Consider the following 18,208-nt stretch of genomic DNA (forward strand, 5'->3'; position numbering starts at 1 on the left):
AATCATCCTGTACTGAGTTCAGTTTATACAATCACAGTTGCAAAATTATTAATATAACAAAAACAACACATTTAAAACATTTGGATGTTCTTTCTGACAGATAAGTAAAAGCAAGTTCCAAAGCCGGCTGTAAATACAAAAAGAAGTGATATCTCTACCAAAACAGCCAAGCTGTGAAAAAGTGTGCGGCCCCCTAAAAGGACTGGGTGAAAAAAGTTGTGATATCAAAGGTGGCAGCCAAGAAATGGCTGCAATGATGTTAATGCCAATCAATTTCAATAATGACAGCTTCACCCTGTCTTTTTAGGGGGCTGCACACTTTTTCACAGCTTGGCTGTTTTGGTATAGATACAGTGTAATAGAATAAAGGAAAACTGATTATGAGGCAATTCTTGTAGCCGTGTCCTTAATTTTATGTAAACATTCTTTACCATACTGCACGTTTAAGGGTTTAAGAGTATGGTACTGCCCAAGTGCAACGTCACACTCACTCGCACATGCAACTTTGCTCAAGATTTTAAAAATCGCTAATTAAGGGGCATGGCAACTGTTTTGCTCGCGATTTTCGTGAACGAAACAACTGCCATGTTGTCTTGCGCTTGGGCTGTACCGTAAATAATTCAATCCCACAAGTGAAATTTTTAAAGATGCAAGAGCCTAGCCATATTTTGAGTTTTTGCGGAGAAATGATGCTGAACAACAACTTGGTGAATGCATGGCATTGTGGGGACAAGCCTCTATCAGTGATGGGAAACACTGGTATTAATAGTCCTATTCCATTTTAACTATGCATGTGCATGTAAGGATTCTTTAATGAGTTTGTGCAAGTACAATTTTCCATAGAAATATCCCAACCTCAATAAATTCCTGTACATTGTTGCCTTTCTCTGAGGGGCCATAGTTGTGCAATCATACTGTATAAATACCATACTGCTAACTAGACAGATGCTAAAAGCATTGTGGGGTGAGCCTGATCTGTAGGACTTAACATAGCTGAACTCCATACAGGGTGACTTGTAACATAGCTGAACTCTACAGAGTTACTTGCAATGTAGCTGAACTCTCTACAGAATGACTTTTTTGTAGCTAAACTATCTACAGGCATACTTATTATGTAGCTGAACTCTCTTCAGGATGACTTGTTCGTAGCTGAGCTCTCTATATGGTGACTTGTAATGTAGCTGAACTCTCTACAGGGTGACTTGTTTGTGGCCAAATTCTCTACATGGTGATTTGTAACGTAGCTGAACACTCTACGTGGTGACATGTTTGGAGCTGAACTCTATACAGGGTGACTTGATTGGAGCTTAGCTCTCTACAAGGTGACTTGTAACATAGCTGAACTCTCTACAGGATGACTCATTTGTAGCTGAAGTCTCTACAGGGTGACCTGTTTGTAGCTAAATTTGACTTGTAACGTAGCTGAACACTCTACATGGTGACATGTTTGGAGCTGAACTCTATACAGGGTGACTTGTTTGAAGCTGAAGTCTCTACAGGCTGACTTGTTTATAGCTGAGTTCTCTACAGGGTGACTTGTAACATAGCTGAACTTTCTACAGGGTGACTTGTTTGTAGCTGAGGGTTATTAGCTGAACATTTTATTAGAGTGTGACTGCTCTATTAGAGTATCTTTTGGAGCTGAACTCTATACAGGGTGACTTGTTTGAAGCTGAAGTCTCTACAGGGTGACTTGTTTGTAGTTGAGTTCTCTACAGGGTGACTTGTAACATAGCTGAACTTTCTACAGGGTGACTTGTTTGTAGCTGAGGGTTATTAGCTGAACGTTTTATTGGAGTGTGACTGCTCTATTAGAGTATCTCGATCGCGCGCTGATTACATATGTTTGGTTTTCGCATTATACTCTGTGATCTTTATTCGGATTTAATTCTGTTAACAAAAGTTTGCACCTTGATAGATGATAGAGGTCTGCAAGAAAATTCAGCTAGTTTTCTTTGGTGGTTTGCCCAGTAGGCGTGACAGAAAATTGCACTTGTGTTTATTAAAAATCGCGCATAAATCACCTGTATTTATCCGATCTGTATAAAAATTGGTATGTAAATGTACTGTAATATGTTGTAATAGTGTTCCAAAGTTGAAGAAAATTGAATAAAGCATGCACAAGTTATAGTGATTTTTCTATGTATTGCAAAAAGATGAATGAAGAAAATAAGACAAACTTTGAAGGCGTGTATCTCAGAGATGGCCAAACCGATTTAGCTCAAATTTGGGGTATCCCACCCCGAGGAAGCTTCCACACCTAATATGTTCCATTTCCTTCCAGACACAACCAAGTTACAGGTGCGTGAAAACTGCCTTATTTTGGTTCCTGTATAATACACACTTGTCTATCGTGCACGCACCAGCCTCCTTTGGCCACACAACACACTACTGTGTGTCTTGATTAGGGTATGTATTTTGTTTATTCAAACTTTTTGATTATCTCAACACTGGTTGGTCCCATGGCATTCGGATAATCGAGAGAGCACTATAGTTATGAAGCAATAAAGATAGGTGTCTGGTTTTCCATTATGACCTTGTTAATAATAACCTTGCCGCCATCCTGATATTTATTCTAGTCACATAAGCCATATGTTGTTCTATTTACTATTGAATTACAGTATGAATTGTTTGGAATTTGCTTGAGCTCGCTTTTTGGCTATGTTGAAAACAGAAATGTAGTTATCAGGAATTTGAAAAATGCATTATTGTGTCAGGGTTTTTGCAGATTTGGTCACATATGTTGTGGTCTTAGGAAACAATCTTCATGTAAGCATGTGTGTTGTTGCAGACTACCAACTCACTGAGGAGATGTTCATCAAGAACCTCTGGGTGTCTGTTAACCAACCTGACTTCAAAGAAAAGGTAACACATCAAATATATAGTCCAGTCACCAATCCTACTTAGGCTGCAGAAACATTCAGAGACAACTTTCCCCTAATGGATCTTAAGAAAGATGGCTACATGTCTAAAGACGAGTACATGAAGATGAACTCTTGGAGGGCTGGTGAAGAACAGGCTCTTGCTGCTTTCACCTTGATGGACACTGACAGTGATGGATATGTAATACTAGTAGTTGCCGGTGGCCGGTGATGTCAAATGATTCTATTACAGGTATCATTTGATGAGCTGATAGATGCGAAGTTGTTCTACTATACCGACCTGTATAACAAGTCACACCCATTCAACCTGATGAATGGACCTCTGGATACACCAGTTACCTTTACAGTCCAATGTAAATAAATTTACGTACACTCTGACATTGTGTGCATGCAATTTGTATGTAATGATTTTGTCAGCATGTACATGACATTATTTGGTCCATTTACATACATGCAGTCACATCATGTTGCATGGAAGCATTACACACATACCGTTACACAGGTGGAGCATTCATGCAGCATATCAACTGTATGCAAGCATTTGCATTTAATATAGGTAATAACCGTGTGTAATTACTGTACTCTAAACAGTTTAGTTATTTATAAATACATAATTTACATGCAGATCCACAACTTACACAATCAGTTACAGCAGTTCCATTGTTTGGGTGACTGATTGTGTGCTGGGACCAAATAGCCCAGCCATGTCAGACCAATCATTCTTCCTTTCTTTTGGTTTTGTCTTTGTACTAGCAGTAATGATATTTGCTTACCATCCAAAAGGCCATTTCTTCTTGTACCAGCAATGAATTGTGTGTGGGAGGGGGGGGGGATCATTAAAAAAATTAAGACTCCACTAATTCTCCAAACTAGTCACGTCGGAAAGTTTGAAGGAGAAATTTTTGGCATTTCAGGCAAAGTCAATGGTCAAATCTGAATTTATTTTCAAATATTTTGGAAAAGCTTTCCAAACATGTGCTTTAATGTTGTATTTAGAAATGTGATAAACATCTTCTTTACGCCACTGTGGCTACGTTGATTTGAATTCAGTATGATTTAAAACTCTGGCAGTTGCCTGCAGAGAACTTGCACCATGGTGCACAGTTGGTCTGGTCTTTTTCGCTATATAGACTAGTGTTTACAAAGCTTGAGTAACAGTTGGTGATATCCAGACCTACACTTCCACCAGTTGTTGAAACACCTAGAGATGACTGAAGTGGTTCTCTAGCACTAGAAGTGTTAGATGTCTCGCCTTCAGTGGTTTGCAAATCATTTGAACTTGCTTTCTACACTGATCATACCCTACCTTAACAGTCTGAGTACACACTAAAAGCTCTACCATTCAGTATGTGATAAACATGGCTTAGACCAGGATTAGCACCTTGAACAACCTTCCCCCCGCTCTATCTTATGGTGTCTAAAAACATCGTACTGTTTTAGTGCCATTTGCCCGCCCTTACTGGCGGAGCGAATGCTGTCATCTCGTGTCATCATGTCTGTCCACTGCTTTCGCTTCTTCAGGGTGTTAAACTGCTGGAGCTGAGCGTGAACGCGGTCTTCCCCTTCTTCGTCCTTTTCTAGACCTGTTCTAGACACACTTTAGCCCTCCGTCGTTTTCTTTTTTGAATCTTCTGTATACTTAATGTTCTTGTTTTGTTAGTATTTATTTTTGTTCTTGTAGTAGTTTTGTTTTACAGGTGTATTTGCTAATGTCATTGTTTTTGTAATTTCTGGTGTGTATGTGCTTTTTGTGGGAAGTACGCCTACAGGCTTGTCCTTTTGTACAACCCGGTCCTTTGACAAAATTGATAATAACATAACATAACTTTCGCTTCGTGGCATCTCAGGACAATGCTCACTAGTACCCCCAAAACTGGTACTGGTCTATATCAACCAAGCAGTAAACATTTTCTACAGTTAGTAGGACAGTTTTCAACTTGAATTAAGTTCACCACCTGTTTAAGAGATGCCGTAAATTATTGAAGCAATATACGTAATCTTGTGGGTGGGGTCTATTCTACGGAACGGAACGGAACGGAACGGAACGGAACGGAATGATGGACTAAACTGCGGAACGGAATGCTTTCTCAGATTGAAGCTTGCAGCTTACCATTGCTGTACAAGTTATCAGTGGCACTTCCAGCAGGTAATCAAACGTACCCCAAGAAAGATAAAACGAATTTAAGGATCGATTGTGGGTTCTTGTTGGTTGTCATTAGTAACGAAGTACTAATTGTGGGAATAGCTGACTCAGTGTGTTCATCTTCGGATATATCAAGTAGGGAACTTAATGCATGACTTGTTTTTACTAGTATGTGAGTTATTTTTACTTACTTGACTTTAGAATGTACAGTCTGAGGCCCAGCCTTTCTAATCGGCATAAATCAGTATGTGTATAGCTACACTACAAAGGAAACAAGTATGGTGACAAGCTGAATCAACTCAGTCTAAGCAGAATCTAAAGGAATTTTGTGTAGTGTATGAGGAGCAAACATTCAGATACCTCAAGGAGGCTATATTGTGTGAACATCAATGATTCATTAACAGAGTAGTGGACTATTGTCAGATATCTCAGCCTGAGTACTGAGTTGAATTCTGGGTGGGGTCTATTTTACAGAATGGAATGCTTTCTGAATCAACTTGCAGCTTGGCTAGCTGCTATCATTGCTGAAATTGCATTTTATCAGTGGAACCTCCAGGAAAATGGAATAGGATAATTATAAAACATTAATTAAGTGATTGTTTAGGTAATCATGACTTTATGCAGTCTAATAAACAGAATATATGGTTGATTGAGTGAGGTATCACTTTCAGAATGTTCAGACGACCAGTGATGAGATGCATGGATTCATCGAATTTTTGTTGTGGTTGGAGACATTAAATATCCAAAAGCAAACTGACTGTATAATATTAATTCACTTTCTTTATATTTTCTCAAATTTGAGCCTGTATACAAATAATTGAATTTTCCTTGTCAATAGAAATCCTAGAATAAGATGGGAGAGAAACTTATCTTTGTTTACCTATGCTGTACAACCAAGAGTTCGTAATACTGATTTGTATGGGGGAGAGTGTCTAACTCTCAGTATGGCCTGTACAAACACCCTGCGTAAAGTTCACCTTTCATCAAATCAACACCTTTACTGGGAGATAGAAAACTGTTGATTAGCGTTAAGGTAAAGCCTTTGTTCTGAAATAAGGCCGAGGTGTTACTTTAAGCAGGGTGTTTGGTGAATGCGTTCAAGTTAGACACTCTCCACCTTATTATGAACTCTTGGTACAACTTCAAAGGAAAATGAAGAAAACATACAGATGAATCAATAAAATCACTACAGTAAGGTGAATTACAGACTAGTGAGGTCTTGGTTAATTAATGACAGTGGTTGGAGATTAAGTGTGGTAGCTTCTTGTTCTTGAATATGTTGCAAAGTGGAAGTACAAATCAAAATGGGATATCAATTTCATTATGAAAAATTTGTATACATAAATAATCTAGCATTACTATTTCATTTGTCCTCCACTTAAACATGCTACAACAGTACTAGTGTCAGTACATTGGCAGTGAGTCTACCTTGAAATCTCAACTCTAGAGTAGATCCAACACAGGACAGCCCGCAATGTAACAAATACATGTGATCCCATTGTAATTTCATGGACCAGCTGGACTGGGAATCACTTGAAAATAGACGAACAAATTAAATTTAACCTGTTTTGTTTGAAGTGAAGCATGTGAAATGTTACACTTAAGAAATCCTAGGATTCTTAGGTGGTATGTAATTAATGTGAGTGTTCCATTTCAGGTTTGACTAGATACATTGAAATTACACACACATCCTGGTCCAAATCACGTTTGCCTGGTGGCTACGGGCATGGTTTCACATGCGGCTTATAATAGAGATTTGGCTGATCTTGGAGTTTTGCCTGATTCAAGGCTAGCAGTCAGACACATCCTTGAATTGTGCAACAGATAAAATCAGCTCACTATTGAATACGGCATTAGTCCATTGCACCAGCTGTTAATATATAAATAACTCCATGCATACACTTCAGTGATGTTTGCAGAATATACCCTCCTTGCGGTCTGCCAAAATATTTGCTCCTCACACACTGCACAAAATTCTTCAAGTTTTAATTCAGCTGGCTCTTTCCTGTTACCAGTATCTTCCTGCTTGCTTTATTTATACACTGACTTATGACTTGAAAGACCGACCCAGACTGTTTTCTAAAGTCTAAATAAGAAAAACAGCTCACATAAAGTTCCTTTCCGTATGGATGAACTTCACTGATACAACTCATCCCACAATAATACTTCGTTACTAATGACAACCAACAAAAACCCACAATCGATCCGTTAATTCTTTTTATCTTATGTTTAATCACCCACTGGAGATGCCACTGCTAACTTATAAGGGAAAGGGAAGTTTCAGCAATGGTAAGTTGCAAGCTTCAATTTGAGAAAGCGTTCCGTTCCGTGGTTTAGTCCATCATTCCGTTCCGTTCCGTTCCGTTCCGTTCCGTAGAATAGTCCCCACCAATCTGGTGCCGATAACTGAAAATACATGACATTGTGCCGATAATTGAGTGCTGCTGATAATCTCGCTGATAATTGGGAGATTACGCTACTCTAATAGAACAGTCACCACATGTTGAAATATTCTAATAGAACGTTCACAGATGCATTAGATACAGAGTAGTCAAGACACGATTTAAATGAGCATAATATTATTTAGATACAGCTGGGCATAATTGGAGCAGTATAGCTCAGGGGCGAATCTAGGATTTCAGAAGGGGGTGCTAACATGGACATTTATATATGTAGCAAGATAGTTGATACAACTAGTGTGAGAAGCACACTCATCATGCGGAGCGTGCTCTATCTAGGGGGGTCTGGGGGCAAACCCCCACAGGAAAATTTTGCAAATTTGAGATTGAATTTAGTAGTAATTTTGAGCCAAAAATGATGCCGGTCACTTTGTTTATGTGATACCATTATCCCTACAGTTTGTCACTATAACTAAAGGGTGCAGCCATGTAGCTAAAATTCAATCTTAGGCCACTACAATGAGATAACTTGTTTCTCATCAACTTCTCATAGAGTAACACATGCGGGCGGGCGGGTTATCTCATTATCTCATTATTGCACAAGCCATAGCATATTTGTACAAAACCAGTATAATAATCCTTTATTTTTAGGCTATTGGCAGGATGCACACCAAGCACTGGTGCACACTGAAGGTAAAATTCCAAGTGCACATAAACTTCAACTTCAGTAACATAGCATTCAAGTCCTTTGCGAAAGTTCCACCAGTCTTGGAGTCATGTACCATGCAGCAGCAGACAGCAGCAGTCTTAGCACATGTAGGCTGGTCAGTCTTATTAGGGGGAGGGGCTGTGTAAGCTTGTGGCAGAAGTAGCAACACTAAAGCTACTATGTCTCTTAGATATGATGGCCCTGCACATAGGGCATGCAGGTCACGATACCAATGCTAGTGTATGGTCTAATGTACACTGTAGCACTCACTGTTGATGCCTTGGTGGTTGTTGATGCTCCAGAAAGCTCTCTAATCAACACAGAAGTAAAAAACACTCATAAATGGTGTCTGTATCTCAATGGGATTGCAGTTTTTCATGGAAATAGTGCTTTTCTACGTGATAAACCCACTACCACAACACTCAAAAAAGCCATGCTGCCATCTCGTGCAATAATAAGTGCGCATGGGCAAAAGAAAATTTTGGTGCGGGCGGTTGATGAGAAACAAGTAATCTCATTGTAGTGGCCTTAGACTAACATCTTAAAGAACTAGTAGTGGAAATATATGGGTATCAGCTGCACATGATCCAATTTAGTGTTTTGAAGTATAGCATAATTTACAGTCTCATGGCACTATATAGCTGTCCAAACAGTAGAGAGGGTAAGTGGGAGTGGAGAGGGCAAGTAGACTGACTCACCAGTGTATGGAGTGTATGTGCACTTAGCTGTATACAATTCTCCAGCTAGGGGGGCTCTAGATCTGGTGGCATATACACTCCCAGACCCCCTGGAAATTTTTGGAAAATGGCTATCACAAGATTGAATCTAGAAGCTATTTTTAACCAAATCTGGGTACAAGATAAATGAGTTCAAGTGGAAGTGATTTTAATTTGAATGAGTTCAGTTGGAAGCAATTTTAATTTAGAAACAGAACTATACACTGTTTCTTGTTATTGGATTTTAAGAAAATGTATAGTAGTGGCTTGTCAAAGAGAATAAAGAGTGTATTGAATATAAGGTCAGGGAGAATATTTAAAACACAGGATTGGATCTATGTACTTCATATGTAGCCACTGTTCTCGCTATTTCAATCTAACTTTTAAATGATGGATCCATCCATCATTATAATTGTTTTACAACTAGTCTGCAAATACAACTAGTTTTTGGCCACAACTAACCCCTTTTTAGCACACAATGATCATGACAACATAAATGCTGCAGTATCATTTAAGCTTAAAGTTATGAGCTTCAAGGGATTTGATAGTGCAAACTCCAAAGCTGCTAGATTTATACAAATGTAGCATGGGATTTGATAAAGTAAGGGAGACAAAAACGAACAGTACTCAGATGTTTCAGCCTTGTGAACTTTATAAAAGCTAAGAAATTCACTATTATATAAGACTACTGTTTTACTTGCAAGAGAAGCATTTCAACCCAAGAATCAAGTTTGTAGCAGAGTCTAAAAAACTTAAACTATATATTTGACAGAAAAAGTTATTTTCAGAATAGATTTTCAATTAATGATGTTTTATACAATTTATAGTACATTGAAGGTATAAATCTTTTACTTGAAGTGATTGGTATATGGCAGGATGTTTGGTGCAATGGTGAGGGTAGCAGTGCACAGGTCTAGAAGAATAGGTTTAATTTCAGCTTACTCTCTGGTAACTTCTTGAAAATTATAGTTTTAATGTTGAGTGTTTTATTAGAGTAGTTGACTGTTCTATTAGAGTATTTGGGATTTAGCAACTTCTAAGGTAAGACTTACTCCAAAAATATAATTTTGAACCCCTCATAGTAATTCTTGGATAAGATTAGCTATTCCCCTTGCTCTTTCCATCTTTTCATTGCCCATACATGTGTATAAAATGCAACTGTACCTGTACTACAGCTTCTAGTAGCTTCTTAGCTTGCTCATTGTAAAATTTTGGAGGGGGGTGCTTCAGCGCCCCAAGCACCCCCCTTAAATCCGCCCTTGTAGCTAATAGGGAAAATTTTGGAACATTAAATTTCTTAAAAGCATAATAGGCAATTTCAAAAGTATAATGTATAGGACAACCTGTAAAGTATTCAGAAGCTACTAGGATATAGCAATTACCATACTTACTTGGTGATACCACCATCTGCATCAGACAACAGATACCCAGTGGCAAATGCTAATTCAAAGTCTCCAGAATTCACCCTGATGTTCCAGCAAGTGTTAATATCGCTGAACAAAAGCTCTTGTGGGAACTTGTTTGTGGAAGTGATCAGTTGGATTGCCAACAGTAGAACAAGCTCTATGCCTGATGTTTTCGCCCCTTAATGATAAAAAGCTTGGACAAACTGACGAGTTCAGTACAATATACTAGTAACAGTGGAGGAAGTCACCCAATCTGCTGACAACCTAGGAAAATACCACCAGTTAGAAGAGGTACACCAACTCTTATAGCTAGGTAACTTGTTATCAAGAGACATTATACAACCATCAACAAGCCCATGGGAATCTCTCATCGTGCTTGTCAAGAAGAAAGATGGTTCTGCCTGTTTCTGCATTAATTAAAGAAAATTAAACTCAGTAACTTGTAACTGAAGATGCTTACCCCTTTTCATGTATCAATGATATACTTTGGATACACTATCATGGTCTCAGTGGTTCTCCATATTGGACTTACTAAATGGACACTGGCAGGTTTAAGTGGCAGAGAGTGATAGAGAGAAGACAGCATTTACTACACACAGGGGCGTTTTTGAGTTTAAGTTGATACTGTTTGTAATGCTCCTGCCATGTTTCAGATACTCATGGACAATATTCAAGGTGCCTTGTTTATTTACTTAGAGTTGTTGGCCATGACTTTGATGAACAGCTTCAGAACTTAGGTGTCATTCTGTAGAAACTGGATTGTGCAGGGTGTCAGTGACCTACGTACTTAGGGAACGTTGTCTCAAGGGAAGGCATTGCTACTGACCCAGAGAAGACTAGAAAAGTGTCTTGTTGGTACAGCAATGGATGGATAAATACTAAAAGACATGGACTACTGTGGAGCCCTTGTAAAGGATGAGTTCTCTAGCTGACTAAGTATATTAAAGGAACTTAAAATCTTCATAATAGTCTTGCCTTGTGTGTTCAGTGTTGCAACCGGTATGTGTAGGTGGAGGGCTGGGGATGCTTTCTGTTTGAGGTAGTGGTTCTACTTCACATATTGCAAAAACTTGTTGATTCGAGGTGGGGTGTACCATCAAGTAGGACTCAACTTCTAGTTTAAACCAGGACTGGAACCCAATGATTTTGATTGGTCAGACCATCCATGGACTATACCAATGGGGGTTATGCACAGTGTCACTTTTATTGTGATATTTCATGTGTGAAGCACATGCATCATGTATAAGCATCTGAAGCTAGCGGGTCTGGGGGGCATGCTCCCTCAGGAATTTTTTGAAAATAGATGCTCTGAAATGGTATCTGCATGGTGGCTATTTTACATACAAAGTCTCTTTCTTTTTTTATATCCTGGTATGTAATTTTGTGCTACAATATATATTAATTCAATTTCTCATCTTTTCAGTTTGGTTGCCTGGTAGTCTCTTGTTTGAGCTGGACTCTGCTTCATTCTCCCACTCCCTCCAGTGTTCTCAGGGCTTTCTTGTTAAGGCCCCTGTTAGGGGTTGATTGTGTGTTTGCTGGCAGTCTGTGTGGTGTTTTGTAGGTCTATGTATGCTAGTTCTTATTTTCTTTTTGTATGCAAAACTAGGTTTCACTTCTAGCTAGATATCGGGGAGGGTGCCGTTAGGGCTAAAATAATATATTCGTGTCTAGTAGCTATTAACCAATTATATCATCAATGCTGAAAGGGAAAGTTTAGTTCTTTAGTAATTTTGCTAATGGCAGACATGCATTATTAATTAGCCCAATTCCATGCATATAATTCACTAGAACTTTGAAAAGTACAAACACTAACTACAATGGCTTAGGCTAAGCAGTGTAATTTGAGCAGTGGATCTATTCTACTGCATGTTTTATTAGAGTATGTTCTATCAGAGTTTATTGCAATGACGAGTATCTCAACTGCAGGCTCGGCCCTGTAAATGCAGCAGTTTCATCAATTGTCTCTTGTTGAACTGCTAAAGCTAGCTCTGGCTTGTCTATTAAGGTCCAAGGATAACTGCTCTTTCGCTTGCTCTTCCAAATTGAAATGCAAAGTGGCCTTTTATTGAGGTTACCAGCATGGACAGTGAAACTGTAAAATACTTTTACAAAGCTGTGTATTTGTGTAGTCATGCCATGTTTTAGAACTTTATACACTACAATAAATGCATATTTGCACAAATGTGATATATACTCTAAATTTGTATGCACTCCTGTGGTGTATGGGAGATGATGATTCAGATTTGCCTCATCAACTAGCAAATGTGAACTGTCATCTCCTACACATCACATATCCCACTGAAAGTTATGTTCATGACATCATGTTTAGAGTTCATCACATAAATTACACACAAATATACAATATACATTTTATTGTAGTGTTAGCATTTTGGTCATGAAAATAAATAAGAAAATTTTGCCTTTAAAAATCTATCATCCTATGATCTTAGAGTGGTTTGCACATATGATAACTTTCCATTAAATATAAAATTCTGGAAATCACCATACCTGTACTGTGTGTTGCCACATGACACCCTTAATTTGCTTCAGTTGAGACAAACGTCAATCACTTGAGAGGAAACCTCCAGAACTGACAGATGTGCTTTGTACTTCAGTAGTTAATTTGCTTAAAAATATGTCAGTACAGAGTATACGTAGCCCAACATATCAGAAAGTAAAATGGTGTCTATTTGTATAAAGCACGAAACTTCACATCAGAAATGATCAGTGTATATACTCTAACAGAACAGTCAATATCCCTTATAGAGTATTCAGCTAAGTAGCAGTATGTTTTATTAGAAAGTTTGCTAGCTATTAGCCAATTTTCTGTGTTATCTTCAGTGATTCATTTTAAACTACAGCAGAAGAATAGTTGACCAAATAAATTGGTTTGAGCTCCAGTGAATTCTTTGTGGACACAATATCTTGTATTGAATTGACTGTAATGTATGGTAAACACCTGGGTAAACACTGTACAGTACTAGTTCTGCCTTCTATGTTTACCCAAAGGTGTTAATAGCATGAAAACTGAAAATTATGTACTGTGAAAAAATTTTCAGCTACATTTTGTGGTTAGTGATTATGTAATCATTTGCTATATCAGGAATGATCATAGTTCAGAACTGCCATTGCTACCCACCAATTGCAAGTGTCCATTACTATGAACTCTTGCTACCACTATAGTTACCAGTACAGATACAAGTTACTTATAAGCTTCTGTCTCCTATTTTGTTCCTATCCAGTATATGGCTTGAATGATTAGTTGCAATAATCTTGTGAGGTGTATAAATGAAAAATCTTGTAATTTTTTAAAAAGAAAGGTAGCCCTAGCGTGAATGGCTTTTAAGAAATTAGCAGTGGAAAATTTAGAGGTGGCACAAAGTATACCTACAGACAATTGAGATGCTCTAATAGAGCAGTCAATAGTACAGTTGTTACTTACGATAATTTGATGTCTAACTTCTTCTAGCTGATCTTTCTACAAGGTGATTTGTCTGTAGCTGAATTCTCTACAGGGAAATTTGTTTGCTGATGAACTCTCTACATGGTAGTTTCTTGTAGCTGAACTCTCTACAATGTAACTTCTTCTAGCTGAACTCTCTACAGGGTGACTTGTAGCTGAACCCTCTACAGGGTGATTTGTTTCTAGCTGAACTCTCTACAAGGTAACTTCTTCTAGCTGATCTTTCTACAGGGTAATTTGTTTGTAGCTGAATTCTCTACAGGGCGATTTGTTTGCTGCTGAACTCTCTACATAGTAGTTTCTTTGTAGCTGAACTCTCTACAATGTAACTTCTTCTAGCTGAACTCTCTACAGGTGACTTGCTTCTAGCTGATCTCTCTACAGGGTGACTTGTTTCTAGCTGAACTATCTACAGGGTGATTTGTTTGTAGCTGAACTCTCTACAATGTACGTAACTTCTTCTAGCTGAACTCTCTACAGGATGACTTGTTTCTAACTGAACTCTCTATAGTGTGACTTGTTCCTAGCTGAACTCTCTACAGGTGATTTGTTTGTAGCTGAACTCTCTTACATGGTGGTTTCTTTGTAGCTGAACTCTCTACAAAGTGACTTCTTCTAGCTGATCTATCTACAGGATGACTTGTTTCTAACTGAACTCTCTACAGTGTGATCTGTTCATAGCGGAACTTTTTACTGGGTGATTTGTTTGCAGCTAAACTCTTTGCATGATTGTTTCTTTGTAACTGAACTCTCTACAAGGTAACTTCTTCTAGCTGATCTCTCTACAAGATGATTTGTTTCTAACTGAACTCTCTACAGTGTGATCTGTTCATAGCGGAACATTTTACTGGGTGATTTGTTTGCAGCTAAACTCTCTACAAGGTAACTTCTTCTAGCTGATCTTTCTACAGGGTGATTTGTTTGTAGCTGAATTCTCTACAGGGTGACTTGTTTCTAGCTGAACTATCTACAGGGTGATTTGTTTGTAGCTGAACTCTCTACAATGTAACTTCTTCTAGCTGAACTCTCTACAGGGTGACTTGTTTGTAGTTGAACCCTCTACAGGGTGATTTGTTTGTAGCTGAACTCTCTACAAGGTAACTTCTTCTAGCTGATCTTTCTACAGGATGATTTGTTTGTCTCTACAGGGCAATTTGTTTGCAGCTGAACTCTCTACATGGTAGTTTCTTTGTAGCTGAACTCTCTACAACGTAATTTCTTCTAGCTGAACTCTCTACAGGGTGACTTGTTTCTAACTGAACTCTCTACAGGGTGATTTGTTTGTAGCTGAATTCTCTACAGGGCGATTTGTTTGCTGCTGAACTCTCTACATGATAGTTTCTTTGTAGCTGAACTCTCTACAATGTAACTTCTTCTAGCTGAACTCTCTACAGGATGACTTGTTTCTAACTGAACTCTCTACAGTGTGATCTGTTCATAGCGGAACTTTTTACTGGGTGATTTGTTTGCATCTAAACTCTTTGCATGATTGTTTCTTTGTAACTGAACTCTCTACAATGTGACTTCTTCTAGCTGATCTCTCTACAGGATGACTTGTTTCTAACTAAACTCTCTATAGTGTGATCTGTTCATAGCAGAACTTTCTGAGTACTGGGTGATTTGTTTGCATCTAAACTCTTTGCATGATTGTTTCTTTGTAACTGAACTCTCTACAAGGTAACTTCTTCTAGCTGATCTCTCTACAGGGTGATTTGTTTGTAGCTGAATTCTCTACAGGGTGATTTATTTCAGCTGAACTCTCTACATGATGGCTTCTTTGTAGCTGAACTCTCTATTAGGTACCTTCTTCTAGCTGATCTGACTACAGGGTGACTTGTTTGTAGCTGAATTCCCTACAGAATAACTTGCAATGTAATATAACTGAGTAAATTATACATGCAGCTGAATGCTTTATTAGGGTGGCTGTTCTATTAGAGTATCTCGATCTCGCATTTGCTGCACATAGTTGCCTTTCGAATCATAACTCAGTGATTTGTAATCCGATTCTTCTGTACTACTGCAAGAACTTTCCATGATGATTATTCCAGCTACATACTGATTTTCAGCTCGTTGCTCTAAGCGGTTTGCCTGGTAGACACGAAAACTAATAGTTTTTTTATTCATAAAAATCGATCGCGTAATTTTGACACAGGTTGGGTTTTGTGTCATATCTCCATGGTCTTTATTCCAATTCCTTTCAAACCACAAAAAGGCACTCCTACGATAGTTGCTCCATCTACATATCAATTTTCAACTGATTCCTCCAAGGGGTTTACCCTGTAGGCGTGACAGACCTTCGACCTTATTTTACACAAATAATCGGTCATAATTCCGTGAATGTTCATCGGATTCCTACCAAAGTTGGTACAGAGATCCGCCTTAATGAGCCCTTTAAGTGTGCCAAATTTCAGCCCGATCCGAGCACGCATTTGTGTTTTATGGCGGATTTTGCGAAGTGTGCGAAATGAAGAAGTAGAAGAAAAAAACGAAGAAATTAAAACGAAATTTTGTTCGCTCGTATCTCGGAAATGGCTGGAGCGATTTTCTTCAAATTTGGTATGTAGACTCCCCTAACTGGGCGGCACCTCTCTAGCAAATTTGGTTCCAATCGGATAAGGGATCACAGAGATACATAGGTGTGAAAATTGCGTTTTCTTTCTTCCTGTTAATATACTCACGGTGTGGCGCGCCGGCTTCTTGGGCCGCACGACACACTATCGTGTGTCTAGATATATATAGGCTGTGCCCTGGAAAATAAGAAATTGTTTTGTAATGTGATAGTCATACAGCATATTCTAAAAAAAGGTATTGTGGAGAGCCATGATGAGAATGGATGCTATTCTATTGGCAAGAGAATATTTTTATAGTATATGATTCATAATAGGAGCTCAGCATTTGTTGGTAGCTGAACAAGTCATTCTAGGCACAGGAATTTGTACGTGATTTAGGCAACATATCAGCTTAATTAGTTGTTTCACAGGCTTGACCAACCCACTTTTTTACAAATTGAAAAGATTTTAATAAGTAGAAAATTAAGCTAAAATGGCTAGCTATCACTATCTTAAGCATTAGCTTCTGCATCCAACTACTGTATGTACTATTCACCTACAAATTACTGGTGTAAATATCTTCCCAAAACTCACTAAGGTTGCAAGCCAGCAAGCTATCATTATTTCATCCCCCCCTTACTGGTACATTAATGTTATTAGCTCACCTTCTTGTTGACAAACTCCTATCATACTTCAACGTTGATGCTTGGCCACTCAAACTTCCAATTCAAACAAGGCTGTTGCCACTCAATCCTCCAATTGTAGTGGAATTTGGTAGGTGCATGGAGTCCTGCCACCATAAATTACCCTACAAATCTTTTAGTCCACTGGTACATGCACACAAGAACCTCCCTACAAGTTCGATTCTTGACTTGGGTGATAATGAGGCCAAAAAGTAGAAGTTTTACTAGGAATGGTGGACACCTAAGTAGGACTCCATGCCATCACATTCCATGATCACATTCCATGCTATAGGAATGGAGAATTCATTTTGACACACCAACTCTTGCTGAAATAACAGCAACTGGCACAACAACTCTTGCTGGCACACAAGACTCTTCACCAACTCTTGCTGGAACAATGCTGATACAGGTGACTCTCGCACCCATAGCACTTGCAGGCATGATAACACCTCCAGCAGGCAGAGCAGGTCTTGCTAACCCAATAACACCTGCTGGTACACAATATAACACTTGCAGGTATTATAACCATTGCCTGTACATATACACACTGTTGCTTATGGTAACTATCTGTCCTGATGATGACACCAACAATTTCTTGTATACGCTTTGCCAGTGTATAACCTATTGGGAATCAACAGTATATATGTGAAGCAGATTAAGCAATCATACACAAGGAACTAGCCATCCAATACATTGGGTGATCACCAGAGTAGATGTCAACAGATGCACCAGGAGAAATACTGAAAGGAAAAAAATCATCACATGCATGTATATAATGGGGTAGCTTGTATGCATAAATAGTGCTGAACACAGATGCAGTTAGTTCATTGTAGTATTATATAATCATTGACACAGCTAACAGTGAGAATAAGCCCTTAATCATCAGGGACAGAGGGCTGGGTGGGGAGAGAACAGCAGAAAACAACTACCTTCCCCTAAACTGAAATGTGAGTGTGAGTATACACATGCGTTTAGTTCTAAATAGTGTTCACCAGGGTATTGTAATGTGCAGCACGTGACATTTGCTATAACATTAATCTTGTTTAAATTCTTTAAACTCTGTTTGTTATTTCTGCACTACTCTTGTGCCAATTTCGATTACTAGTTTTATATATAATACTGGCCCTATGTGCTTGATATTTTCACCCGTAAAACTTAACTAATCAAATTGAAGTGCACATGGTTTATCTCAATGTGCATAATTTCCAACAATTATCTAGCAATTTTCAAAATATATAGGTACCTATTAACTTGC

At 38.5% G+C, this 18,208-nt stretch overlaps 1 protein-coding gene across 1 annotated transcript in view; it reads left to right on the forward strand.

Annotated features, from left to right (window-relative positions):
• Positions 1-3,328, forward strand: part of LOC136256269 (uncharacterized) — a 29,976-nt gene extending 26,648 nt beyond the window's left edge. Inside the window, exons 15-17 of the mRNA XM_066049195.1 lie at positions 2,792-2,865; positions 2,908-3,063; positions 3,115-3,328. Of these exons, the coding sequence (XP_065905267.1) occupies positions 2,792-2,865; positions 2,908-3,063; positions 3,115-3,243 (359 nt within the window). The 3' untranslated portion in view covers positions 3,244-3,328. The remainder of the gene's footprint in view (positions 1-2,791; positions 2,866-2,907; positions 3,064-3,114) is intronic.
• The last annotated feature ends 14,880 nt before the right edge of the window (positions 3,329-18,208 follow it).

This window comes from Dysidea avara, chromosome 5, assembly GCF_963678975.1.
Source record: "Dysidea avara chromosome 5, odDysAvar1.4, whole genome shotgun sequence".
Classification (NCBI taxonomy): domain Eukaryota; kingdom Metazoa; phylum Porifera; class Demospongiae; order Dictyoceratida; family Dysideidae; genus Dysidea; species Dysidea avara.